The sequence below is a fragment of the Urocampus carinirostris genome, chromosome 2, assembly GCF_059441175.1.
Source record: "Urocampus carinirostris isolate Australia breed hairy pipefish chromosome 2, RoL_Ucar_1.0, whole genome shotgun sequence".
Taxonomy (NCBI): Eukaryota; Metazoa; Chordata; class Actinopteri; order Syngnathiformes; family Syngnathidae; genus Urocampus; species Urocampus carinirostris.
The window spans coordinates 46,161,538-46,189,134 of NC_142350.1; the positions used below are offsets into that span (position 1 = coordinate 46,161,538).

Below are 27,597 nucleotides of genomic sequence, written 5' to 3' on the forward strand. Positions count from 1 at the left end.
GATAATACATGTACAAGGGCCAACAAGTCTTTTAATTTTTATTGATTCAAAAATAAATACTACAAATCAACTCATAATAAAATTCATACACTGTTCATACAGTTTGTTCTCACATGACTTAGGAAAGGAAGTGCAAGAGTTGATGATCAAGTTAGATAATAGAGGCCCTTTGAAATGAGTGTTTTAGTGCAATGACAGCAATAATCAGAACACGCTGCCAGGAAAAATGACAAGAGTCTATCTGATTGGTACAAATGTATGTTGTGTCTGTCTTTGAAAGCCCAAAAAAAACACTCTCTGCAGGACACCTGGTCCTAAACTACAAAATTACAAATAATTGAGCCCTTTAGGGGAAGAGAACCTGAATGGATAAGATTAAAATGCTTAAAAGAATGAGTACATTTCGGGATGGGGATTGGAGGGCAGATGCTGAACCTGAAAGAGAAATAAGATCATTTTTAGGGAATTTTACATCAATTGTGTCACACTGACGAAAAGTTGTTCTTACCGATAAGACTGATTGACTTGGTGTGAGACTTTGTTACGTTTGTGACAGGGTTGGTCGCTTTGCACGTGTAGTTGGAATGCAGCAATGAGATTTGAATAATGTCGCCGATACCGATGACTGATGATGGCTTGTTGTCTATATACCACTCGTATTCGCTTTCCGGCCGGGAATCGGCAACGCACTTGATGGAGATGGTCAGGTCTTCTTGAGAAAATAATGGACCTTCAATGGTTATGCTGAGAGGACCATCTAGAATGGGAGACAAAATTACATTTGAATTGGCAATACTGAAACTGTTTCCTGAGATGTACAGCAGACCCCCTCCTTGAGACGTTTCACTTTATGGTGTGAAATGAGATTTACTGTCATTGACGGCTAAATATGTCATTGAATAGAACTACACAGTACACCCCCACCCGGGATGCGGCATTCCTGCCTTACAACATTTTCACTTTACGGTGTGGAATGAGATTCATCGCCGATGATTGGTTCCAGCCACCTATATTCAATGGCAGTGAATAGACCAAAAACTAGAGGTAAATAAAGTTTTGTATTGAGCAATATAGTAGACACCTGGGATACGGCGTCCACATGAACATTGGAAACAAAACTTGCAATTATCAAAAAATACAAAGAAGGCACACGGATCCCTACCCTACCTAACTTGCATGGCCATAACCAATCGACGATCCGGACTAATATTGAAATTAAGGAGGCATGTATGTTACGCCCAGGCAGTACTTACTATATATTGTTATTTCAATGTTTTATCTGGGATATCTGGGGTTCATAAGTCATTACCCTATTACTAATATTTCCCTTTGCAATCTTCCCTTCAGAACAGATTAATTTGGTAACCTGGGGGATTTATTGAAATATCAAATATCTATACAAGAATAATCAGTAAAGACTCACGTAAAATAAGCCATTTTGAAAAAACCTGATTTAAAGGCTATAGAAATTAACATGACTTGACTTGTTTTACTCACAGTTGACCAGGAGCTCGTACTGAGGGCTTTGGTGCGGACCGACCAAGTTGCTGGCGACGCACTCGTACGTGCCATTGTCATCGCGCATTAAAGGTGCAAAGAGAAGTCTGTTTTCTTCCGTGTAGTATCGGGAGTTATTAGTCGTGGACCAGTTGGACGCAATGTCCATGCCATCCTTCATCCACTGGACAGATGTGTATGGACCGTCCACCATGCAGATGAAGGTGAAGTTTGCACCGTCTATGGGTATCGTGTCGTTATCCACCTTCACAGACTTAATGTCCTCTGGAATTCACAGTACAGTAAATGTTCAGTATATTCAATGGCAACAGGCAATAACAATATAAATGTCTCATGAATTGGTCTGTTATTATGTAGTCCTTCAAAGTTGCTTCTGAAGGCCTATAAGAATGGATTTTTATCTATCTATCTATCTTGGTCATATCCCTCAAGAGGGGTGACCGACAGCAAGACAAACACATACAATAACAAATAAATTAAAAGAGGGGGAAAAAAAGCAAAAAAACACTGAACATTGAACATTGGCTGAACGCACTACTTATTAATCTCAGTTCACAGATTCCACCATTTTCGTAGGGCTCCACTTCTTGTGGTGTGTCTTTTGCAAGTGCAGCCTGGCGGAGCCTATCTCTTTTCAGACTTTTTTTGGGTTGGGGGTTTGCTCCCCCATATGAGACAAGATAGTACTGGTTTCCATGGTTGCCATTAGCAGAAGGTGCCTCCTGATCAGACTCAGATACAGCTCGTGCTTGCTTTTGTTTTTTGGTGTAAAGAGTCTTACACCTTTTATATATATATATTTTTATAGTATTTTATTAATTATTTATTATTATCATGTTTTGTACTAAATAGAAATATACTATAATATATATATATATATGTAATTACATATACTATATTTAAATATTTGATATATTTTATACACTTGTACTTTAAAAATGTAATCTTATACAGTATTTTATTTATAATAGTATTTATTATTTTAGTACATTTACTATTTTACATACTACACTACATATACTATGTACCAGGGGTATCCAACCATTTTCAAACGGAGAGCTACTTTTTGTTATTAATTAGCGCAACGGGCACCCAGTTTGATACTTCTTTATTTTATTTTCATGGGGGAGAAGGGATACTTGGAACACCATTTTTTTTTTACTTTTTTGACCATTTTAAGTCCCTGTTTGTAAGCGCTAAATTTGATAATATGCATTGAAAAACTCAAAATGCAATAGGACTAGCTATATCATTGTGTAATATATTGAAAAATAAAATAAATGCATTTTTAGAAGTACTTTTTTGAAAAACAAGTAATTATACACTGGATATTAAAAGTGGGGAAACTGAATAATTTTGATATAATACCATCTTCACTGCTCAACAGTTTAAGGACATTTTGTTGTGTCTATTCCATGCTACTACCACACTTTTCTTTTTCTTTCACAAAATGTCTCAAGGCTTTTCACCAAAATAAAAATTCTGAAAACGCACTCATCAAATTAGAGAACACACTGAATGAAATTGGTGAACAACAATGGCTTCGATATGGGAAATAATTATGAAGGTTTCAACTGTCAGCAATTAATAGGAAGTTTACAGTTCACTGCTGTGAATGACTTCTCATCTGCTGTGCAATGTGCAGTGGACTATAATGCTTCCCATCAGACCCAAATAAATTACATTGCTTTCATAACTGAAGTGAACTCTGGATCTGTTCTCCCCTGTCCATACAACATGCTCCTCAGCAAAGCTCAGTCTAGCTTTTTGATATATTTTTTTTGCTAATAAGAGGTTTGGTCACTGCAGCGTGGGACTTCAGTCCAGATGCTGACAGATCCTTATCATGGTCAGCAATGAAGTGGCAGACAATTCCAGCTGCAGTGTGGAAACGATTACCCAATGACATCCTCTGTAGTGTCCTGTCCTGCAATTGTCTTCCGTGTGCGACTAGCCCTCTTGGGCAGCTTCAATGAGTTTGTGCTTCAATATTCTTCAAGGATTTGGAATGATCAACTTACTATGGCTGATAGGGTTGGCCCTTTTGTTATCATTTAGAAAACCTGCTGCCAGAGGCTTTCAGTGACTTTAGTAGGGCCCACCATCTTGCAAAGTCCGGGAAACTGGCAGTTAGATAGGGGGTGACAGGTAATCAAGTAAATTAGCATCTTGTGCTAGATTTGCCCTATTAAGTGGGAGGCCCCTGAAAGTGTTGTTGTTTGATCAGTGCATTTTTGGAAAAATACAGATTTTTTGTTGAAATGCCTCATCTATTTTGTGTAAAAGTGTCGTAGTAGCATGGTATGGATTAAAAAGGCTGACAGATCACATGTGGCCAACAGGTTGTAGTTTACCTATCCCTGATCAAGACTGACGTTCTGATTCTTACCAATAACCTGGAGCATGCGGTCGCCAGTGCTGTTCTTTCCCGACACGGGATTGCTAGCCATGCACGTGTAGTTGCCACTGATGTTCAGCGTCAAAGGAGGCGTTATAAACACTGAGCTGTTGGCAACTTCAGTCATGTTGTACCACCAGCTGAAGTGACTGTCAGGCACGGAATCTGCCGAGCAGCTAAAATTGATCGACTGGCCCTCCACGGCTATCGTCGGACCGTAAAGTGTTAGCATCTCTGGTCCATCTGAAATGATAAAGCACAGTTGCTTTTGTTTTCTGGTAGATTGCGTTACAATGTAGAAATGTGCATATATATATATATATATATATATATATATATATGGATATGTCTGTATGAATTCTTCATCTATAACATCTAAATTATTTCAGTCATTTATATCTCCTTCTCGTGTTAATTCATTATTAATGCACTTTATAACCATTCGTGTATATAAGTGTCATTATTTTAGTTCTGATCTAATTACTTGACTCCTTTTATGTTACCATACACTTGTTATTTAATCTCTACTTTGTTTCAAGTGGTGTTTTTCAAGATGTGTTTTTGGTTTGCAGCTAGGAGAAGGCCTTGAGTTTTATCACGACTAGCCAGACGTGGTCTAAATAAAAGTCTGGTGAAAGGATTTTTCAACTACCTCTAAAGTTTATTTTTTGTCATGGCCAACCGTCACAGTAAAAAAAAAAAGTAATCGTCAGCCATTTTGACACCGCACTTGTTAATCCTACAAACCATTGCCCTGTAGCTCATTTGTATTCGGCAAATTCTGTTGTAATAAAACTTGGACAATACTGCTCATGCCCGTTCCAGCACTTGTTTTACCCGTCTCACAACCCGGATGTAAACAAACACGAGGAGGAATAAAAAGGCGTAACTTTTTCAATTGACAATACAGGAAACAAATACTTCTTATCTGGAAACATTTCTGTTTTTTAGTGTCAAAAATATACCGTAGATATGAATCATCATACTCACAGTTTACAAGTAACAGGTAAGGTGGGCTTATCATTTGTTGAGCCAGATTAATAGCCCAACAATGGTACTGTCCGGAGTCATTGCGGTGTAGTTCGTTAAAGACAACGGTTCGGTTATCGGCAGACATCTCGATCCTGGCCCCTGTTATCAGAGGCTCGCCGTCCTTTTGCCATAATACTTGGTCAGCAGGCCCAGATATGTTGCATTCGAGCGTGAAAGAATATCCTTCCACGGGAGGATTTTCGGGAAGTTGTACAAGTACATGTCTGAATTTTTCTGTAAAAGGGTAGATGAGTTGGCATAGACAGTGGAAAAGGTATAGGTACTTGGTAAAAAAATGTCTGGAAAATCTCACCAAGTACGGTTAGCTCGGTGTCAGCCGAACTGTTTTCGCCGGTGATGGGGTTTGTTGCCGTGCAGGTGTACGTGCCGCTCATGTTTGTGCTGAGGGTAGTTGTTGCATACACAGATGTGTTTGCCACCACGGTGCCATTGAAGGACCACATGAAGTGGCTGGGGGGGAATGACAGGGCACTGCAGCTGAGTTCCTGAGTGCTTTCTTCCAATGTGACAACGAGTAGTGTGACGTTTGGTTCCCCAGGACCATCTAAACCACAAATATTAGATTGTTGACTGACATCATCATATGAGGGGGATATGAGGGGATCTTAAAAAAACTCACATACGACGTTGAGGGGGTAATTTTCACTGGTGAAACTACTCAGTCTGTTGGAAGCCTTGCACGAGTAATTTCCTTCGTGGGACATCGACACCGACTCAAACGTGAGGGTGGCGTTACTTTCGGAGAGGGTTGTGTTGCTGTCAGTGTAGAGTGGGGCTCCTTGGTGCCACCAAGTGATGGATTCTACGCTTCCGTTGGTCTCGCAGGTGAGGCTGAATGTATGGTCAAGGATGGGATATGCGCCGCCCGCCACTACTGAGGCTGAGCTCACTGGAGCTGTGGAAAGAATTGTTTTGTCAGGATACATATTGCATTGGAACTCTCGACTGAAACTAATTACCCAAAACAGTGAGCGTATGTGCCGCCGTGCTATTTTTCCCGGTGATGTTGTTGAAGGCCATGCAGGTATATACTCCGCTCATGTTGAATGTCAATGGTGCAGTCAGATACTCGGCTGTATTAGCCACGTGAGTGCCATTTAAGTTCCAGCTGTACACGCTTGGAGGATGGGAGCTGCTGGAACAGTTTAGGAGCACCTCTGTTCCACTCAGGGCCAAGGAAGGCGCTGTGATCACAGGCGTGGATGGACCATCTTCCAAAACATGTCGAGTTAGATAATTGACCTGCCACATTTTCTTAAATCAGTCTTTAGTCCGTGTCTTAACTTACAGAAGACTTCCAAGATGTAGGAACTGCTAGTGGCATTGCTGACGGCATTGAAAGCTTGACACTTATACTCCCCAGCGTCCAAAGGGTCCACTGGGTTCAGGGTCAATGTTTGATTTCCCAGACCAAGTACAGTAGTGTTGTCAATGGTCACAGGGTCGCCGTCTTTCATCCAATGGATGATTTCTACCTCGCCGGTCACGTGGCAGTTGAGAGTGAAAGGCTCCTCAGCCACCGCAAATCCTTCCGTTTGATTCACTGTCACTGCCGTTATTGGTGCTGTGGGACAGATTCTTGTTTATTGTAAACATATTTGCAAAAAATGGTGTTGGTTTCGATCAGAAATGGTAGGAGATTTCTAAGATGGAAAACCAGTCCTGCATGTAAGCCTGCATAAAACTGTTTAGTCTTTGTTTGGGATTGAACCAACTCAGGATGTTTTACTGTGAGTTATGCGGGTTATACTGTCAATCTGAAAGGACAGAAACATACCACAATATATGCTTTCACTTTCTACTTTTTACCCTTTTAACAAACCACATTCTGGATGCTTGTCAACCATTAATCAACCCATTTTCTTTCCCAGCTCAAGTGTTTAGTAGCGCTTATTCTGTGCAAGGTCACAGGAAAGATTGATTGATAAATTAAGGTTATTCACAGACAGACAACCACCCATTTTCTCCCAGCTATGTAAACAAAAAAATAGACCATACCCATAATCCTAATCATGGCACTCGCACTGATGAACCTCGATGTGACAGAATTATAAAGGTGACACAGATAATGCCCTGAGTGGTTCTCCGAAGCCATTGGTATTTTAAGCTGTTCCCCGGTTTGGTTGAGGTGCACCCCATCCAGTGTCCATTGGATCGTTGCAGGCGGTTTAGACTCAGCTGAGCATGACAGGGTGATGCTAGAGCCTGTTATGTGGGTGTCCCTTGGGGGCATTACTGAAACGTTGGCGTTTGAAGGTCCGTCTGGAGAAACGAAAGACATGGTCAATGGAAAATGTTATTGGAAGCTACTAAGTGGCTCAGGGTCTGGCCCAAAGTATATCTGTTTTGTACTTTTTAATGTTTCGTCAAACAAAAAGTTATTCTATATATTTCCCTTTACTACCTCATAAACAGATAATTGGTATATAAAAGAAAAACACATGTTATCTCCTGCCACCTTTGCTTTTTGCTAGGATAAAATTGAGAAATTTTCTGCAGCACACTGCTTGAAAAACGCTGATCTAACTCACAGCTGATGTTGAATTGTGCAGACGAACTCATTCCCTGGCTGATGCCGTTGGTCACGTTACACTTGAACGGACCTTCATCGTATCGCATGACTTTAGTGAGGGTGAGAACATCGCCGTCTTCGCTGAAGTGGACGTAACCGCCCGGCGTCACCTCAGCTGTGTTGTTGAGCCACGTGAAAGTCAAAGAGGTTCCCGTCACCACAGCACAGGTGAGCGTCACTGTGTCATTGAATTCAACGAGGTCGCTGCCGTTTACTGTCAAGGTCACGCCCGATATTGGCTCTGTGGTCAGAAAAAAGCTTTGTTTAACACAGGGACATCTGCGGGATTATTTACTTAACGAATACATATTGTAACTGGATGACTCACATTAGGTTAAAGTACGGATGTTCAAAGATTTAGAGTTAGCTTGGTAACTGCTGATGTAATAGTAGTTTGCTGCTTCTCATTTGTGAAAAGTGTATTAGGCATAAATAATTGAATCGAATTGTCAATTGCCATTGATAACACAGGAGTGAACATTGTTTGGAAGAAGATTAACCAAGGTAAACAATTAATAAAGGCTTTAAAAAGAAAAAAAAGATAACCTCATGCGAAAATGGCACTGTTGATTTTTTTTTTGTCTTATGCATGGGAGGTAGAAAGACGGTCTCAGTTATTCATATTTTTATTAACTTTTAAAATTTTAAACAGTATTACTCTAAATTCCATTATTTACCTGTTTGCATGCAATAATGGCCTGAACTACTTAAATACCTTGTAATGGCCGTACTGACATACAGACGCTCCCCTACTAACGAACATTCGAGTTACAAACAACGGTACTTACAAACATTTTATCGGGATGTCGAAAAATATCCGGATATTTGCTGTATGTAAGTTAGATTTTGTATTGTGTGTACCTTTATCCGAGTAGAGGACAGTGCTGTAGTGCTCTTTCTGCCGCGTGGCGCTGTGATAGGTCAACCAGCATCCACCCCGAAGAAAAAATCCGGCCTCTACTTCCTAGTTCGTGTGCAAACATTCTATACGGTATCTCCAGCAGGCTAAGAACTTTGATGTTTTTATTGTTTAATATCTTGTGAATCCATTCGATATGGTTGGTGTAAAGTGTAAAGAAGAGGCGAGTCGTTTAAGTAAAAGTGGAATAAGAAAGCCGTATGCGGTTGAGAAGATGGTAGCAAAGGTTTTTTTTCTCTCACTTTTTACCGCTGAGGAAGAAGTTCCAAAAGTAAGTTAAACTTAACTTTATTTATCTTTATACAAGTCATGTTTATTTGTATAACTCTTAACCAAAACCTCGAACATACACAATTGCAGCAATAAAGCAACTTACAAACAAATTCAACTTACGGACGATCGTCTGAACATATACTTCGTTTGTAAGTAGGCCAGCGTCTGTACTGTAAGGCCATTATCACATTCGATATCATTTTGAAATCGTGTATTTTTTGTTAATGTTTCTTACAATTTAATCCGATGTTGGCAAGGCCATTAACGCATGAGCAATCTGTAAACGGTAAGGCCACTATCGCTGTCAAGAACCGAAGAACCCGAACAGGAGGAGGACCCAGATGCGTAACGTTTCTCACACAAGCTTTATTTTACGGGAAATGGGGCAGTCATGCACGTTAACCCAAACACCAGTGATTTGGCGATCGTTGGGCGGAAGACGTAAGGCAGCAGTCTGGGGTGGGACGACAGGAAGCCAGAGGCCGACGAGATCGATACCAATTGCACGAGTAGATATCGGACAGAAGGGATCGATACCGGACAGGACGGGACAGACAGGATTGATATCGGGCACTGGAGACTCGAAATTCCGATAACAAGCAGGACGAGATGGACGGAAACGATACCAGACATTGGAGATCGAAATTAAACAGGACAGACTAGACAGGAACGCTACCAGACACTGGAAATCGATAACATATATATATACCACAGCCATATCCCCCTAGTGGAAGGTGGCTAGAGTCATTTCAGACTCTTTTTGGGAGATTGATTCAGAGGAGGGGATTCCCAGCCCCCTCGCTCAACCCAACTGAGGTGTTGGGAGTCATTAGGTGACCAAACCCCCCAATTCCAACCCCTAATGCTGAACGCCAAGCAGGGAGGCAACGGGTACCAATGTTTAAGTCTTAGGTATGACTTGGCCGAGGCTTGAACCTTCCAGTCTCGGGGCGGGGCCATACCCCCAAGGCCACCGAGCTGGAGATCGATAACATACAGAACAAAATAGCCGGGAACGATACTGGAGATTGATATTAAACAGAACAAAATAGACTGGAACGATACCGGACACAAGCAGGAAACCGGACAGAGTCACAACACACGTCTTGCGGGTGCAGCCGTTCGTTGACGGACTGACAAAGGGTGAGTGAGAGCACTGAGCTTAAATAAGAGGGAAGCCAATCAGTCAACAAGCTGGCGCCAAATGGGTGGGGCCAATTGGGCACCATTGGATACCGTGACAATCGCATTGAAGAATGTTTTAACTATTTGCGAATTAGCGATTGTTCTGCCAAATTAATTTCATTGTGTAAATACTAATTAGTTAGTGATTTAAAAGTATACATCTAATTAAATGCAACTATTGTTTTCAAATTTTCACAGTTTTTAGCCTTTTTCTCGAAAACCAGTTGAGTGTAATGCCATTTTTGCATGACGATAACAATCAGGCGAACATATTTAGAACTTCGTGCTTGTAAACTGGTCTATGTTGATAGTGCATTATAAGAATGGTGCAATGAAAATAAGTGCTATAACTTTTAGCAGCAACCAAAATTCCCAAACAAGACACTAAATAAGATATAAGTACCAATTATTCAATGCAAGTAGCAATATATATATTTTTTAGTTTTGCACGTTTGTTTAAGGTGTTGATTGCCCTAAAACATAAAGGGCTTTGTCATGGAAGCTTTTAAAGCATATAAAGCCAAGCTGGGCTGGATGCCTACATATACATTATACCCCTGGGATATGGCATCCTCTCCTTGCAACATCTTTACTTAACAGTGTGAAGTAAGATGTTTTTGGCCCCTCCTTACTGCATTTTCCCCCACTATAAGACATTAACAGTAAATCATTTTGAGTGGCCAAAAGTGCAGTGTTATGGTGTATAAAAGGTTTAGCCTCTAAGATGCCTGTGTGCTATTGGTCAACATTATTAAAGTCCTGGTCTGCTATTAGTTTGCATCACGGCATCATAAAAATGCTCAAAAGAGTATTTGTATGAACTACCTCCCAGAACGCCTTTCTCACTCTTAGGCTAGTTCAGAATCTTGAGAGCTTTGTAAATTCGAAACGTTAATAATAAAAACAAAATAGATTTGTCTTTATTGTCATTGACATTAACATTGTGAAACTTTGAGTGCAATGAGATTAGACATGGCACTCTAGGGTAAACACGTAATAGCAGTGTCTGAAACTAATGACAAAAAGTTATCGGACACCCATTTTTCACAACTTGAAGACGATCAATCCCTCCAAAAAAACTTGTTGCAAAGTATTAAGGATTGGTAATCAGAATATATAACATAACATTTTAAAATTAAGTTTATTATAAATCTACTTATAACATTCATTGCATGTATATGACATCGCTGTTTTCCATTTGCCATCAGTATGTACAGTGGAACCTCAGTTTTCGAACGCCTCTCAGTTCGGACAAATCGGAGTCCGACCAAAAATTTCGAGAAATTCTTGCTTCGCCGTTCGGTCAAAAAAATCGGAGTTCGAACGCCAGTAATGCGTGATTGCGTACGCTAGCGTGCGATGCTGAGCTGCGTACGGGTGTAGATGGCTCTTTTCGTGACCAACTCTTATCGCGCGCGGACGTGCTTCGTTTTGCTTTTGCCTTTAATATAGGTGTACGAAGTGTTTTAGCCCCTAATTATGCCTCCGGAGAAAGTCGGTGCAAGCAGAAAAGTTGCTACAGGTTAAAAAGGTAAAGTTGTGTGTACAACTATTGCATTTAAGAAGGAAATAACAGCAAAATATGAAGGAGGTGTGCGAGTGTCTGATCTTGCTAGGGAATACAGCATGGCTAAATCTACGATCAGGTAAGAAATCCTATTCATAATTATTTTCTTTATCCTTTTTTTTTACACGTTCATGTTAGCGTAATCTTTCGTACGGAAGATTACAATAACGCGAATGTACGATTAGCCTGGGTTAGCTTCATGTTTACGTTAAACATTCAATAGAATAGAATAGAATAGAATATACCTTTATTGTCATAAACTAAATATGAATAAAATGATGACTCACAACACATGGTAAGCTTTCTCTCCTGGCTTTGATCTCTTTGATCTCCGGCAAAACTAACATAAAATGCGACAGAAACAAAATGAAAATAAATCCAAACAGCTTGCCAACATCATTTTTGCCGTTCCATGTTTTCCGTTACTCCCCAAGCCTGCACAAAATTTAGTCGTTTTATTCATATTTAGTTTCTTTTGTCTTTTATTAGCATATTTGGTATTGGAGTAATCCAAAAGTAATTGAAAGTAATCAAGTTAAAGTAACCCTACCCAACCCTGGATGTAATTAATGACAATTAAGACCATTATAATCCTTTTTTCAGACCAATGGTATGACCAGTAGCTAATCGTTTTGAACACTTCAAAAATACATATTTTACAAACGTGAACTGGAAAAACTTGTCACCTCATCACTCTGTTTACTTTTTGTCACATTTACTAAATCCATGACAAATTTAAGCCTTACATAATTCCGAGTCACGTAACGTCTGCATGACAAAATGTAAGGATCCTCAAGTCACTCAAACTCTCTCCAATCAATCTCCAATCGAGGATCTTCAAACCTTACCTTGAACTGACAACATCAGCTGCGAAGCCGAAGACTCCACGTCCTGGAGCGTGTATGTCCCGGATTCAGACAAACTTAGTGACGTGACGGTCAACGCAGAAGTGCTGGAATTGAACATGGTCCTTTCCTTCCAGTCGGCGGCTGCAACAGCTCCCCCAGGAAAAATCAGGACCACCAGGTTGTTGTTGAAGAGCCAGGCTCCTGTGCTGACCGGGTTCCTGCTGAAGAGGGTGACGTTCTTTCCTACGGCGATCGGGTTCTCCGACGCGGTTATATTTTGCCCCGTTGCACGGTCTTCATATAACCGATGGTTATATAAGAGACAATTATAAAAACATGAACGATTAAGTGACGAGTGATATCGCCGGATTTAATGGAATTGACGATTCTTACCTGCAGAGTAGGACCATGCCAAGATGATGAGACAAATCCACCAAGGCTTCATGCTAGCGATCCCTTCTGGACTCAAACTATTTCCAATATCTCAAGGGTGACCAATCTCTCCTGCAGTCTGGATAGCAAATATTTGCCGAGCGCAACTTTCTGTTGATGCAAATACTCAGCGCCGACACCACAAAGCCACCACGCCCTGTTATGCCCCGATCCTCCCGGAGCTGAACCACGGGAGTGTCCATTTACTGTAAACCTTTCTTCTGGTCACGCAACTTTTTTTGTGTACTTGTTGGGGGTTCTGGGGGGTATGCCGATGCTTACCTATTCAGTTTTAACTCGACTTTAGGACCTTTGAGCTTCAGGCGCATTCCTTCAGATGGTGAATCAACTCTAGAATGTTTCAAGGGACAAGTTGTCCACAAATAAGACATTCAACTATATTGGGTGTATTGGTGTTTAACAAAGGCAACATTGGGAGTTATCCTGTCAGCCAGTATAAGTTATTAAACATGTTTATGTTGATTTCTTAAAACTGTATTTAATTGAATGACATTTTGTCTATATATATTCAGTCCAGGGAAATTGTGAATTAAATTATACAGCATACAAGTCATCATTAGATAAATATGATATTTGTATAATTATAATTGTCCTGTCACAGCCAGTTGAAGGGGACAGTGTGTATTATTTAGTGCTTACTGGTGGTAAAAAACAACAACAAAAAAACAATATTAATTCAATAATAAGCCAAATACACGAATTATCATGTAAACATGATTTTTTTAAAATACCTGTTAAAAAATAACATAGCATAGTTTTTGACTTAATATGATCCTTTTTATTTTTTCAGAAAATAAAAATAGAAAAGTATTAGCACATAGATGAAAAAATGTAGGATCCTTTTTGCTCATTTTAAGTATTTATATTTATTTTTTTCTCTTTTTCATTGTTACTTATTTTTCATTCTATTTATTTCTTATATCAGTTTTATAATTTTCTTTTTTATTTTCTCCTTTTTTCTGGCTTCATAAAAATGTTCCTTTTGATATGTTTCTTTCTTTTTTCCCTTTCAAATTTTTCTCATTTTCTTTTTATATTCTTTTTCTTTTAAGTTTTAAGAAACTAGGTTTTTCTCTTTTTCCTTTTTCTCCTCTTTCTTTTCTTTCACTTTTTCTTTCTTTTTCGTTGCTTTTGAAAGGCTAGGCATAAAAGTGAGGGTTGTTTTGGTAACTTTGAGTCTTCGTAATTTGTATTCTTCCTTGTGCTTCAATTTATTACTTTGAGGTCTTAGAATCAAATTAAATTATATATATATATATATATATATATATATATATATATATATATATATATATATATGCCCTGCGATTGGCTGGCAACCAGTTCAGGGTGTCCCCTGCCCGGAGATGGCTGGGATGGGCTCCAGCCCCCCCGCGACCCTAATAAGGATAAGCGGTACAGCTAATGAGATGAATATATATATATATATTATATATATTATAGGGCAGCACGGCAGCGCAGTGGTTACCACGTGTGCGGCACAGTTCTGAGGTCTTGAATTCGAACCTCCTGTGTGGAATTTGCATGTTCTCCCCGTGCTTGTGTGGGTTTCCTCCGGGCACTCCGGTTTCCTCCCACATTCCAAAAATATGCATATTAGGTTAATTGGCCGGTCTGAATTGTCCCTAGGTGTGAATGAGCGAGCGAATTGTCTGTCACTGTGTGCCCTGCAGCTGGCTGGCAACCAGTTCAGGGTGTCCATTGCCCACTGCCCGAAGACAGCTGAGAGGGGCTCCCGCACCCCCGCGACCCTACTGAGGATATGCGGTGCAGATAATGGATGGAGGGATGGATGGATAAAATCATTATCTTTAGATTAATTTATTTTGATTTTTATTTCAATGATTTACAGCCAGTTTGAGTTATGAAAAATAACTTATTACATGAAATCATAAATATTATGTAAATTAATTCATATATATATATATACAGTCATTACCCTGAGATACATATTATTTTTAAATTCGTATTAATATTTCCTCTAAGAACCATTTCAAGAATTATAAAATTGTTTTTTATTACTCTGAGGTCTTAAAACTTGATTAAAAATTATATATAAAGTCATTATCATTAGATACTATTTATCTAATGTACTATGTATACATATATATTTATATTCCATTTACAGTTGACAATTTTTTGGGGGAAACATAATAACTACCATTTTTCATTGGAGTACATTTAAAAAAAAATGGTAACGGATGCATTACTTACCTGACCTTGTTAAAACAAAAACGCAAATAACCATTACGTAAGTATTGTTTGTTTTGTTTTACTACTGAAAACATAGTTAAAAAAAAACAAATGAGGTGAATAGCTGAAATGTTCTCCTTTTTTTTGTGGCTTGAGGTGCACATTTCCACCACTGCAGCAAATTATCATTTTTCTTCAATTTTTTATTTTTTATTTCTTTAAAACCCATAATGCCACGAAATGTAGTTTTTAACATTTTTCTTTAGGTGGCGTCTCTATGTACAAATGCGTTAACAACAACATTATTTGTTTTATTTGTAATATTTTGTGTAATGAAGGTCATGCGTAATGAGGTCAACCAATTTCACTTAACCACACAAAAATTATTTTGCCTAGTGTCAATATTTTAGTAGTAAACAATTATATAATTTTGCACATGCAACTGGTTAATGACTCAACTCGTGCTCGACAAATTTGTAAATATTTTCAGTTTCTTGCAACAAACGTTTTCTTTACCTGTGCTTTGTTTTTTCAAGTGATCCGGATTCCAAAAAGTCTTCTCCGAGTGTTTTTTTAACCAATAAATAAAATAAACACATGTCCTGTGACCAAATTTATTAAATTACAAAAAGCAATACAAAAGTGTTCATTACATGATCAGCATTTATATCCAGTGTGTGAATAGCTTTATTTTGGAAAAATGGTTGGCCCCCTCATCTCAGAGTATAAAGAATACAGACGCTGTCTGAAACACACAAAACCCCTATACCCTGTTAAAGTGATGTAGGACTAAAATATTTAAATTATTAAATATTACTAAAAGATATATATAGTATATACAGACGCTTCCCCTACTTACGACCATTCGACTTACGACAAACGGTAGATACGAACATTTTTTCTGAGATTTCGTAAAATATCCGGACATTGCTGTAATATAGATTTTGTATTGTGTTCACCTTTTTCCGAGTACGGACAGCACTGTAGTGCTTTTTTTTCTGCCACTAATGGCGTGTGTCGCTGTGAGAGGTCACCCAGCATCCACAAAAATCTGCTTTCTCTTCCTAGTTCGTGTGTAATCATAACAACGTGTACTGTATCGCTAGCGCGTTAAGAACTTTGACGTTTTTATTGTTAAATATTTCATGCATCATTCAATATGGTTGGTGTAAAGTGTAAGGAAGAGGCGAGCCATTTCTTTTAAAGCAAAAGTGGAATAAGAAAGCTTCATGCGGTTGAAAAAAATGGTCGAAACGCTTTTTACAACGGAGGAGGACCTCTTGAAGCGCGTCTCCCAAAAATAAGTCAAACTTTTCTTTATTTATCTTTATAGAGCATATTATTTTATGAAATGTTTATTTTTAAGTACAAAACAATCTAGGTAACTTATATGAGCCTTAAACATACTTATATAAACCGTAAACATACAAAATATAGCATTAAGGCAACTTACCAACAAATTCAACTGCCGAACGATCGTCCGTAAGTAGGGCAGCGTCTGCATATATATATATATATATATATATATATATATAAAATAAATAATACAAAATAAAATTATATCAGATTGTCAGAAAACTTGATTATTTTAAGTGTCATTTCTCAAATTTTTGTAGAATTTTTGAACGTGTTTTTCTGTTAAAATAAGATAATTTATTTTTTCCTGAAAACACGCAAAATTATTGAGTAGACAGTACATTTTGTAGAGCAACATATTTTCATTTAATTAGCAAAATATGTGCTGTATTAATCCATTTTTCCTTTTTTAACTAGGATTTTCACAATTTCTTTCAAGAAAAGAAAATATACATAACTGGGTAACATCGTTGGGTGTTTTTTAATTTCCGAGGAAGAAAAAAAAGATCCAGAATCAGTACTGATAAAAACAAAATCTAACTGGGAAAATACAATAAAATAAGCAAAATAGTTACTACAAAAATATTAGGAATTTCTTATTTCATATTTTATCCAAACTATTAAAAAGCATTTTCTTTAATAATTTTTAAAGTAAGACAAAATATAAATAAAATGGGCTAAATTATCTGCCATTAGGAATCATAGCTCTTTTTAAAGCTGGGAACGGATCCAAAACCTTTAATCAAAGTCTCAATGTTCATCAATTGACCTTTATAGAAATTGTTAGTAACTTATTCCTCTCCCATTTTTCATCGTATGCTAAATCCTAAAAAAAATATGGAAACCTCTAAATGTATTTGCCGTTCTTTGTAAAAAAGACTGTTTTCCATGTATAATTTTCACAAAGGTTAAATCAATGACAGAAGCTTCAGTTACTTATTCCTCCCAACTTTTAACTTTGATGCTATTCTCATTCAGATACGGAAACCTATAAATATTTGGGTAATTTTAGTTCAAGCAGACAGTTTTTTTCATATATCTGATTTCAAAGAGTAACTTCCCCCTGCCGCTGTTAGCATGCTATCCTTATTAAAATATGGAAAGCTATAAAGATTTCTTCAGTTTTAGCTAACGCAAACACTGATTTTTTTCATCAGTGTTACTTCACATAGTTACTTATTCCTCCACCTTCTGTCATTGTTTTGTGCGCTATGCTCATCAAAATATGGAAACCTATCAATATCTGGGTGGTTTTAGTTCAAGCAGGCACTGTTTTTTTCACCTGTGTGATTTTAAACGGTAACTTAATCCTTCCCCTGTTTTGTTGGTTTTAGCTTAAGCAAACACTATTTTTCTAATCTAAATTATTGTGTACTGTTTAGTTACTTATTCCTCCCCCCTCTGTCATTGTTTTGCACGCTATGTTTATCAAAATATGGAAACTTAGCAATGTTTGGGTGTTTATAGTTAAAGTAGTTGTTTCACCTGTGTCAGTCTGAACAATTTAGTTACTCATTCCTCCCCCTTCTGACATTGTTCGCATGTAATCAGACTTTAAATGTGAAAACATCTTCCTTGTTTGCGTCACATGTTGCTCATAGGCGTCCGTCAGTATCTGTAAACAAACACGTCGTCATTGTTTTTTTTTTCCTGCTCATTTCTTAGCACAGTAGTTCAGTGTTTTCGGCGCCACCCGATACCTCTGGGACAAAAGTGCACGTTAAAGTCCCTAATGTTGTGTCGGACAAAAAAATAAATTTAGTCTCTAACCGTGCATGGACGGGAAAAAGGCGATCCACGATATCACTGGAAGGATCCAGAAGTTGAATGAGTTCGGATTCAGTGCTGATGTGCGAGACCCTGGACAAGGACACAAATCACAAACCTAAATTATTATCCTTCTTGATTATTAATAGGTGCATTTAATTAATGCCATCGCTGTATGGAAATTAAATAATACAAATTTTGCCAAATATTTTGTTATGGAATCTGCCCTATGAACTATTCTTTAAAATGCATGAACTTAAAATTTTCTTAAATACATTTATCCTAAATAAGTATTTATTGTATTATTATTATTATTAACATCATACATTTCCTACCTGTTTTGTCTATGATACAGTATTTAAAAAAATCATTTTATGTTATTGAAATTTATATTTTTAATTACTTCATTTATTTTGATTTCTTGCCTTGATGTCATTTATATACCTACACACACACACACATTATATATATATATATATATATATATATATATATAATGTGTGTGTATATGTATGTTTGGTTGGTTGGTTGGATCCACTATTGTCGTAGGGGCACCATTTCCTGTGGTGCATCCAGGCCAATATATATGACATTTAAAAACATTTTCCTTTTTTTTTTTTTCCCCCTCAATTTTTTCATTTTTATTTTTTACTTTTTTTCCTTCTTTTTCTTTTTTTTTCCAGTTTCTTTTTTTCTGTTTTTCTCCCCCTCTTTCCCCTTTTTTTCTTTCATTTTCTTGTTATTGCCTCTATTTTCCCCTTTTTTTTAATCTTTTTTCTTACATTTTCTTTTTTTACCTATTTATGGCCATACCCACCTGAGAATGCCCAAACTTGGAAAGCCAAGCAGTGACTGGCCTGGTTAGTGCTTGGATAGGTGACTGCCTGGGAATACCCAGGTGTCATTTGGCGCTCGCTCTGCTGTGATGGCACTGACCTTTTTCTCTTTTCCACCTTTTTCTCTTTTTTCTTTCTGTTTTCTTTGTTTATTTTTTTCCGTATCGTTCCTTTTTCTTTTTTTCCTTCTATTTTCTTTTATTTGATTTTTCCAGTTTTCTCTTTCTTTCTATTTTTAATTTTCCCACTTTTTCTTTATTCTTTTCCAACTTTTATCTGTTTTTCCTCAAAAAAGTATACCTTTCTCCTTAGGGCCCGGTCACACAGCCGTTTACGTCTGAATCACGGCCAGAAATTTCTGCCTGTGAAGCAGACGCTGTTGGACGCTTTGAGATCGCCATACAGACGAGATACAGCAGTGCTTTACACGCGGTCGGGAATTCACACGCGGTTGGCTGCGCGAAAAAGTTTTGCGCTGCTCAAAACTTTAGACCACGTGTAACCGCGGGCGGCACACGAGGTAATGACGCGGAAATGACGCGGAATGACAGCGGGTAATCGTGGGTGGAGCACGGTCATAGCATGTTTTGCGCCTGTATCGCGGTGTTATTACGTGAAATTAGCGTGTTACGCGTGTAACGGTCAAACGCCTTTCTCCGCGTATATACAGCGCTATTTGCCGAGCACACGTCAGTTATGCTCGAGATGTCAAGGGGTGAACATGGATCCCCGTCACCGTAGTGACCTCGTCTTAATCCATTTTTATTTCTTGACATTTCTTTTCATTTCATAACAAGATAATAAAATCAAAATGAAAAACTATTACAATAATAACATATTGGCTTCTTCGGTGCCATAGCTTGAAATCTTGATCTTCACGGGACTGTGTCTTGAGCGGTTATGATTTCTACAGCCCGGTGTTATGCCGAGAAATGCATCCCTGCCGAGATTTGCATCCCCTCGTTACTATCACCACTTTTACCTCGTTTTATCTCACTTTTATCTCACTTTTCGGTAATGTAATGGCGAACATATAACCAAATCCACTTCGTCTTGCATTTGTTGGGAATGTAATACAACTTAAACCATTCCGTCTTTGTTTTTGTTGTGAACGTAATCAAACGGTAATGCACACCGTATATAAATCACTTTTGAGAACTGTTATGCACTCTACCGTAAAGCTTATTATGCAGAAATAAGCTTTATGGTAGAGTGCATAACAGTTTCAATACGAGCGATTTGAATAGAAAAAGGCCAAATAAACATGTTACCTGCTCAAAAGTGATTTGTATACGGCGTGCATTACCGTTCGATTACATTCACAACAAATACAAAGAAGGAATGGTTTAAGTTGTATTACATTCCCAACAAATGCAAGACAAAGTGGTTTTAGTTATATGTTCACCATTAAATTCCCTAAAAGTGATATAAAAGTGAGATAAAACGAGGTAAAAGTGGTTGTAGTAGCGAGGGGATGCAAATCTCTGCAAGGATGCATTTCTCGGCATAACGCCAGCTCGGCAGCTTTTATACCCGTGGTCCACACGAGAAAATTACGCGGAAATGACGCGATGAGGAAGCAGAACAGTCGCCGGCGTCTGTTTTGCGGGCATACCACCGATGAACAGCGGGTTGGCCAATTTTGCGCATTTTCCATCGCGGGCAACCACGGGCAAAAAAACCCCCGCAAAATTTTACCCGCGATACAGACGCAAACGGCTGTGTGACCGGGCCCTAAATGGCAATAATTTCATTCCTCAGTTCATGTGGTGGGTCTCACGGTTTCCTTAGTTTCCTTCCCCTTACTTTCTTACTTTCTTGGAACCCGTTATTATTGACAAAATAGGCAATAAATCCCGTAATGAATGATTGTCACACTAATTATATTTCTCAAAATGGTGCTAGCTGACAGGTCTAACAGAACCAAGATTGCCATTCATCTCACTCGGCCAGGCCTGTGTTCCGATTTTTCATTTGCGAAACCTTAGTAAAAATGACCAATGTTTGGATCAAATACAGATACATTCTTTTGTGTACTAAAGTATCTACAGTGGGACCTCGGTTATCGCGGTTAATGGGGACCAAAACCACCCGCGAAAAGTGAAAATCCACAAAGTAACGACGCCCCTTTAAAAATGCTAAAAAAAAAAAAATGTTTTTTTTTAAAAATTATTTTTAGACCAAGTTAATGGGGACCAAAACCACTCGCGAAAAGTGAAAATCTGCGAAGTAGCGACGGCCTTTCAAAAAAAACCCAAAAAAAACCTTTGCAGTACACCCCCCTGTATACAGTACAATACTGTACATCATATGGAATATGGTTAGATAGAGAGATTCTTGTTAAACAATAAAACAATAAAACAAAATTTAACTTACCTCTTACCATGAGTTCTTTTAACCTCAGATTAGGTTTGCATCCAGGCTGATTTTCTTCGCCCTACAATTGTGGATTCAATTAACCAGTGCATTTTCCATTCGCACCATGGTCTTAGTCTGGGTGTTTACAACCCTTTTGGCATCTTTCGTGAAAGATATTGCAGCAGTTTTGCGGATGTTCTCTTCTTCCTGCTTCATGTATCTAACAGCGGATTTGTTAAGGCCATATTGTCGGGCTACGCTTGCGTAGCTATTTCCTGCTTTCAATTTGTCCAATAAACTCACTTTTTCGGTAATTGTTAGCATCTTTCGCTTTTTCTTCGGTTCACAAGCTGCACCAAGGGATGAAGAGCATTGAGGAGCCATCACGAGGACTTCACAAAACTTTAAAAATCACCGTGAGACAAAGGCTAACTACAGTAATGGCGAGAAGCGTACTGTATTGTGCTGTACAGTATACGTACGAGATAAGCGTGGTCTACTCTAGTGAATGGGCCAATGGAGAGTCGGGTATTCAACGAGTGCTGGCCAATGAGCTTGCGTTTATGGCCGTGCCGATTAGCGTATACGTGCATTTCTTTGTGTTTTAAAATTTTGTAAAATGATGCAATTACTAATTCTAATTGAATATTTTGTTTTCAAATTTTGTAAAATAATGTAATTTCTAATTTTAATGTAATATTTTTCATTATTTTATATATATATATATTTTTTTTATTGATATGATTATTATTATTATTTTTAACCTATTATTATTTTTTAGGCCCGCGAAGCTCTGAACCCGCGAACGTCGAACCGCGAGGTAGCAAGGTCCCACTGTACAGTTAAAACGGGTACTCACGAGTAATGACAATATCCCTGGTGACATTACTCCTCCGTTTGGTCTCGTTGTTGAAGGCCAGACAAGAATAAGGTCCGCTTTGATTTATGTTTACGTAGACCAACTCTAATGTAGACCCCGTAGCATTTAGGACCCGGTCCCCGAAAACCCAACTCAGCAGAGCCGGCGGACCGGACTGGACCTCGCACCTCAAAGTCAGGTTAGTACCGCTCACAAAGGTTTCTGTGTCCTGCCCATCCACAACCACTGCCATATTATCCGGGCCGTCTGCAAACAAAAAGGGACGAAAGATTTCAGACTGGCTCCAGTCGGTTTGGAAATTCCTCCACTCACAGAACACGCCGAAGGTGAATGGGTCGCTGGTGCCATTGCTGACGATGTTGTGAGCAGAACATCTGAAAGGGCCCGCATCGTACCGGCTCACGTTCAAGAGCGCCAGCGTGGAATTGTCGGCGGATAACGAGATGTTTTGGGGAGTCGCAACCTCCGAAGTTCCGTTGAACCACAAAAACGAAGGCAAGAACCCGGACGAGACGGAGCAGGTGAGCGTAGCCGGTGACCACTCCGACAGGTAGTCTCGATTGGACCTCAGCGTCACATTGGAAACTGGCTCTGATCATGAAAAACTCGAATTCAGCGCTATTAAACATCACGAACGGTAAATACATAAACCTGGTCTAATTGAGGCTTACTCAACTGCTCGTCCGTGGCCGACTTTGATGTAGTTGCGGACCTGTTTTCAATGGGTCGCGGGCTTTTGGCTTGGCAAAATGATGTTAATAAAAGAATAGAACGACTGAGGGTCAAATACACTCCTTAAAGGTGGGGTGTGTCACTTGAGGTGTCCTTAAGAAATTGAAAGGTAAATATTTTCTCTATCAAGTATGTGTTAATTCCCAACTAAGTTCAAAGAGCCCTTATGCTTTATTTTCCACCGTCTATCTGCTCTGATCTATTAGCTGAGCTGTTCGAGGTGTAACACATTAGGTTCAAGGAGTGGTGAGTGCTGGAGAGTAGTGTCATATTTGTACACTTTACACTTTGGTACCAAAATAAGCTAACCTTGCTCATTGCACAATCATGTACATTTGCACAACTCAGAACTTTTGTTTACCAAGGTACCATATGCACTTTATGATTTATGTGTCCACACTGTCTACTTGTGTGCCTTAGTGTAGTGTGTCCTACCACATTGTCTTTTTTTTATCTTCTAGATATTAAGGGTTGAGAGAAACAGCATATACATTTTCTGTTTATGCTGCGGAATTGACAATAAAGTTGACTTTGACTCAGTGGAGCATGAAAATGGTGGAAGTAAAAAAAAGCCCTGGTTAAATTGGAGTCCAAACGCTAACCCAAACCCCAAAATACACGAAAAAAGAATTAATTCGAGTGCCTGTAAGAACCGCACACCCGTGCACACTCATCATGAATGAGCTACAATGACGAAACGTGCCAAGAGATGGCGGCAGACAGTAAAAAAGTTCCAAATCCTGTAAATGTCAATAATGACCTGCAAATGCGAGTTGACACCCACCGTTTAACAGTTAAATCGACGTTTTTGGGGGGGACAGACACCCATTCACATATTCATTCACACCTAGGGACAATTTGGACCGGCCAATTAACCTAACATGCATGGTTTTGAAATGTGGGAGGAAACCGGAGTGCCCGGAGGAAACCCACACAAGCACGGGGAGAACATGCAAACTCCACACGGGAGGTTCGATCTCATGACCTCAGAACTGTGCCGCAGACGCGCTAACCACTGTGCCGCCGTACTGCCCCGAAGGGAATATCTCATCTCATTAGCCGCACCGCTTATCCTCATTAGGGTCACGGGGGGGCTGGAGCCCATCCCAGCCATCTCCGGGCAGTGGGCAGGAGACACCCTGAACTGGTTGCCAGCCAATCACAGGGCACACAGGGACAGACAACTCACTCGCTCATTCACACCTAGGGACAATTTGGACCGGCCAATTCACCTGACATGCATGTTTTTGGAATGTGGGAGGAAACCGGAGTGCCTGGAGGAAACCCACGCAAGCACGGGGAGAACTTGCAAACTCCACACAGGAGGTTCGATCTCATGACCTCAGAACTGTACCGCAGACGCGCTAACCACTGTGCCACCGTACTGCCCCGAAGGGAATATTATTAATTGAATTAGTATTTGTTTTGCTGCTCCTTATGGTTTTTAGTTATATTCCACTCTCTCTGGTTTAAACGGCTCGATATCATTATTCAGAAGTAGATTTTTTTTTTAAATTGGGTCAAGGTTTGTATTTGGGGTGGGATGGTGGGTCCTGAGTGAAATCAGTTGAGGATAACTGGTCTATGTTGTGGTGCAGTTTGTGTATGTGCTTACTACTCCTGCACAGAACCAAGTAAACGTCGCCTTGGAACACTCCAACAAGTGGTTTTGATTGGACGTCAACATCAGGTTGGAAACAGGCTCTGGTCACAATAAACACACCAATTTATTTTAGGGCGCAGTTGGGGTAATCCTTTAGTTCTCAAATTTTGTCCTTACATGGGAATTGCGAGGCTCCGTCAAGTTTGGCGTGGGCGCGTTTGACCTCAAGAAATTTTATATATATATTTTTTATTTTAACTTCCCAAAGAATCTAGTGCAATTACACCTCCATTACACTAGGGAGCAGTGGTGCTCTCATCGGCAGTGTTTGTTTACAGTTAACCTCAACGCCATGCAGTTAGCACAGAGTAAAAGCATTGAGTGTGAAGTGTAGATACCATACCTGTCAACCTGTACGGTTTTGCCGTACAAAGTAAGTTTTTTATGCATTTTAAGACGAGTACGACGTACAAGGTAATCTGTACGGAAAAACGCAAATTTGTCGATGATGGGTACCATCCGGTATACACCGACTATCACGAAACGGCAAATCAATCAAGTCAAAGGAGTTCGCCGCAGAAGCCTCTATCTCTGTAACGTTTTTTTCGTTGCAAACGAAGCGAGCGGTTCGATGCTACTGTGCGCATGCGTCTGCCGCCTGGGGATTTCCCATCATGCATCATTCTGAAAAAAATATTTATTTTTTATTTTGTAAGGGAAAATACGACAGTCTGTACGGGCATGGAGCCGTGGAGCTTGACAGGTAAGTGATCCCCATGAAAAAACAGGGGATTTCTTCTTCCGAAGGGGGTTGGAAAAAACATTAAGGAGCACAATACTAATCCAATATTTGCCTTCTGAAAAAGTGAAAGAAACCTTTTATATAGAGTCAATAAAACTGTAAAATATCAAATCATGTTGGACGAGAGGTGTTCACTACATCAATGGTGGGTACATTGTTTTGATTTGCTCATTTTGTAAGTAGCTCACATTATGAACATGTGTTTAAGATACAAAGGAAGAAAGCAAAATATTACACACGTTAGACTTTCTATACCAGAGTTTCTTATTAACTCAACGGTCAGGATATCATTCTGACTTGCTTGTTTTGTAAGTAGCTCGCAAGCTGAAAAAGTGAGCACCCCTGTTCTATTTAGTTCAGTAGAAAGTAAAATATTAATCAAACTAACCCTTCGGGGTTGTGGAAAGAGTGTAGCCAATAAGGTGAGTAGTCTTTGTTCATGTTGTAATTAGCCTGTTGACTATGATTGATTTACACATTATATTGCTTTATAAATATTATTTTAAAATTTGATGAAGGTGTGCTTCTAAATAGAGCATAACGACACAAGACGAGTCAAACCGGAGTTGATGCGCGAGGCGACAGAAAGTCTCGTGAGCAGAAAGGGCAACAAAAACCAAACACACACCAGCTCACATCGCACGAGAAAAAAATTCTGCCAAACTCAAATATTGAACGACTTTGAAGTTCTTGGGAACCATTTTGGGCATCATAAATCAAACCTGTCTTTTTGCTTAACGTAATTAATATATTGATTTTTTTTCAAAAAGAGATTCGAAAGCTTTCGTAACTAGAGACATTCTTAACCTGAATTAAGTTTTGCAGCTAAAGTAAATGGAAAGGCTGTTCGTCTGTTCTTGTAACTGTTGAACACATTGAAAACAATGTTTATTTAAAAAAATAAATACAAATTTGAGATAACTCAGGGATTATGTTAATACATAAATGTAAATATTTCACCTGCTTTTTCTGGAATACACTATAGTGGTAGAAAGAAGGAACTGGTTTAAGAAAAATATAGAAATAAAGAAGAAAAAAAATGCCTGTTAAATATTGAACCACGTAAAATATTGTTTTTGTCCACATTGCTTGGGAACATTTTTTGTCATCATAAATAAAATCTGTAGCCAAGCTCAGAATTATGTATCCTTTTCAAAAATAAATTCAAAAGCTGTTGTAAATTGTACATTCAGAATTTAAATCAATTTGTGCAGTCAAAGTGCATGTAAAGGCGCTTCATCTATTTTAGGTAATATATTTAAAAAAAAAGAACACTTTTCAATATTTGTATTCAAGATTACTCGAGGATTATATAATACATAAAATATAAACATTTTTACAGCTTTTTCTGGATTGGCCACCAGGGGACAATATAAAGAACTACAGTCTGAGGCACTAAAGTTGAAAATTAGCTTGTTGCTTGATCCGGTTTGCCGTGAATTGTTACAGTTAAACTAAAAAACTGATCAGAACCTCACCCAGAACAGTCACAGAGACATTGGCCCTCAGTGGGGGATCGCTACTCTGCACGGCGTAGACCCCCGAGTCCCCCGGGGTGAGCCGCCGCAGAGTGAGCGCCCCTGTCTGGACGTCCACCGCCGCCCTGCCACTGTGGTTGTGGAAAACCGCCTGCTGGTCCCCCCGCCAGGTGACGATAAGGGAGTCACCTACCGCCCAGCTGCCCCCTTCCAGGACCACTGCCGGTTCGAGCCGCAGTGTCAGGTCTGACCCAGCTGCCGCCGGGTTCGAAGTCGGGACCACCTCCACGGCACTGGACCAAAGGAGTCCTACTGGATGAAAAAAGGAAGCAGAAGAATAAACTAAGCGCCTTAAAAAGATGAATTCCGCGTCACCTTGGATTGAAAGCAGCAGGGCGGCAGTCAGTTTTCGGACCATGTTGAGATTTAGGACCCCCACTTGTTTTTCACAAGCGTTATATACGCCCCCACCCTCCGTTTCCTCAAACTTCTTATCTGCAGGTGGCTTCTGGGTTACATCTTTATTTGCCATCTTGGGTGAAGTTCTCCAAATGATAAATGATGACATGGGCTATGTTGAGTTAGTGTAAGAAGGGGGAGTTTTGTTTATTCAGGTATTTTTGGGTAACAACAGGGGTAAACAAACCTTTTGAGTAGATGGTGTTAGATTTAAACTTTCATAGACACTCAAAATAAGGAGAGTAGACATCAATGGAATTTTAACTTGCAAGTAGGACAGGGAGAGAAGCCGTTACATAAAAGTGCCCAAACGGTTCCATAGGGCCTCCACTAAGCCGTTTCTTTTG

General features: G+C 39.2%; 2 protein-coding genes across 2 annotated transcripts; both read right to left on the bottom strand.

The window, feature by feature from the left end:
* Positions 1-13: 13 nt before the first annotated feature.
* ceacam1 (CEA cell adhesion molecule 1) lies at positions 14-12,908 on the bottom strand. The gene is made up of 13 exons (XM_088326750.1): positions 12,727-12,908; positions 12,334-12,627; positions 7,501-7,782; positions 6,968-7,231; positions 6,258-6,533; positions 5,929-6,180; positions 5,589-5,864; positions 5,262-5,513; positions 4,907-5,182; positions 3,908-4,159; positions 1,498-1,782; positions 509-757; positions 14-435 (listed from the first exon to the last, which is right to left on the bottom strand). The coding sequence occupies exons 1-13, from the start codon at positions 12,776-12,778 to the stop codon at positions 347-349; spliced, it is 3,099 nt and encodes a 1,032-aa protein (XP_088182876.1). The 5' UTR covers positions 12,779-12,908; the 3' UTR covers positions 14-346.
* A 3,914-nt stretch (positions 12,909-16,822) lies between these two features.
* Positions 16,823-27,323, bottom strand: LOC148372074 (cell adhesion molecule CEACAM2-like). The gene is made up of 6 exons (XM_088327709.1): positions 27,167-27,323; positions 26,792-27,103; positions 22,489-22,767; positions 22,156-22,422; positions 18,106-18,195; positions 16,823-17,950 (listed from the first exon to the last, which is right to left on the bottom strand). The coding sequence occupies exons 1-6, from the start codon at positions 27,321-27,323 to the stop codon at positions 17,931-17,933; spliced, it is 1,125 nt and encodes a 374-aa protein (XP_088183835.1). The 3' UTR covers positions 16,823-17,930.
* Positions 27,324-27,597: the final 274 nt, after the last annotated feature.

What these genes read in the sequence shown, in the direction of transcription:
- LOC148372074 (XM_088327709.1), bottom strand. Translation starts at nt 27,323, where the DNA reads ATGGCAAATAAAGATGTAACCCAGAAGCCACCTGCAGATAAGAAGTTT. An exon ending in TGTCTCTGTGACTGTTCTGG is followed by an intron (nt 22,768 to 26,791) that starts GTGAGGTTCTGA and finishes TTTCATGATCAG; the next exon opens with AGCCAGTTTCCAATGTGACG. An exon ending in CTTTTTCCCGTCCATGCACG is followed by an intron (nt 17,951 to 18,105) that starts GTTAGAGACTAA and finishes GTTTGTTTACAG; the next exon opens with ATACTGACGGACGCCTATGA.
- ceacam1 (XM_088326750.1), bottom strand. Translation starts at nt 12,778, where the DNA reads ATGAAGCCTTGGTGGATTTGTCTCATCATCTTGGCATGGTCCTACTCT. An exon ending in TGCACAATTCAACATCAGCT is followed by an intron (nt 7,232 to 7,500) that starts GTGAGTTAGATC and finishes TCGTTTCTCCAG; the next exon opens with ACGGACCTTCAAACGCCAAC. An exon ending in TTACCCCCTCAACGTCGTAT is followed by an intron (nt 5,514 to 5,588) that starts GTGAGTTTTTTT and finishes TTTGTGGTTTAG; the next exon opens with ATGGTCCTGGGGAACCAAAC.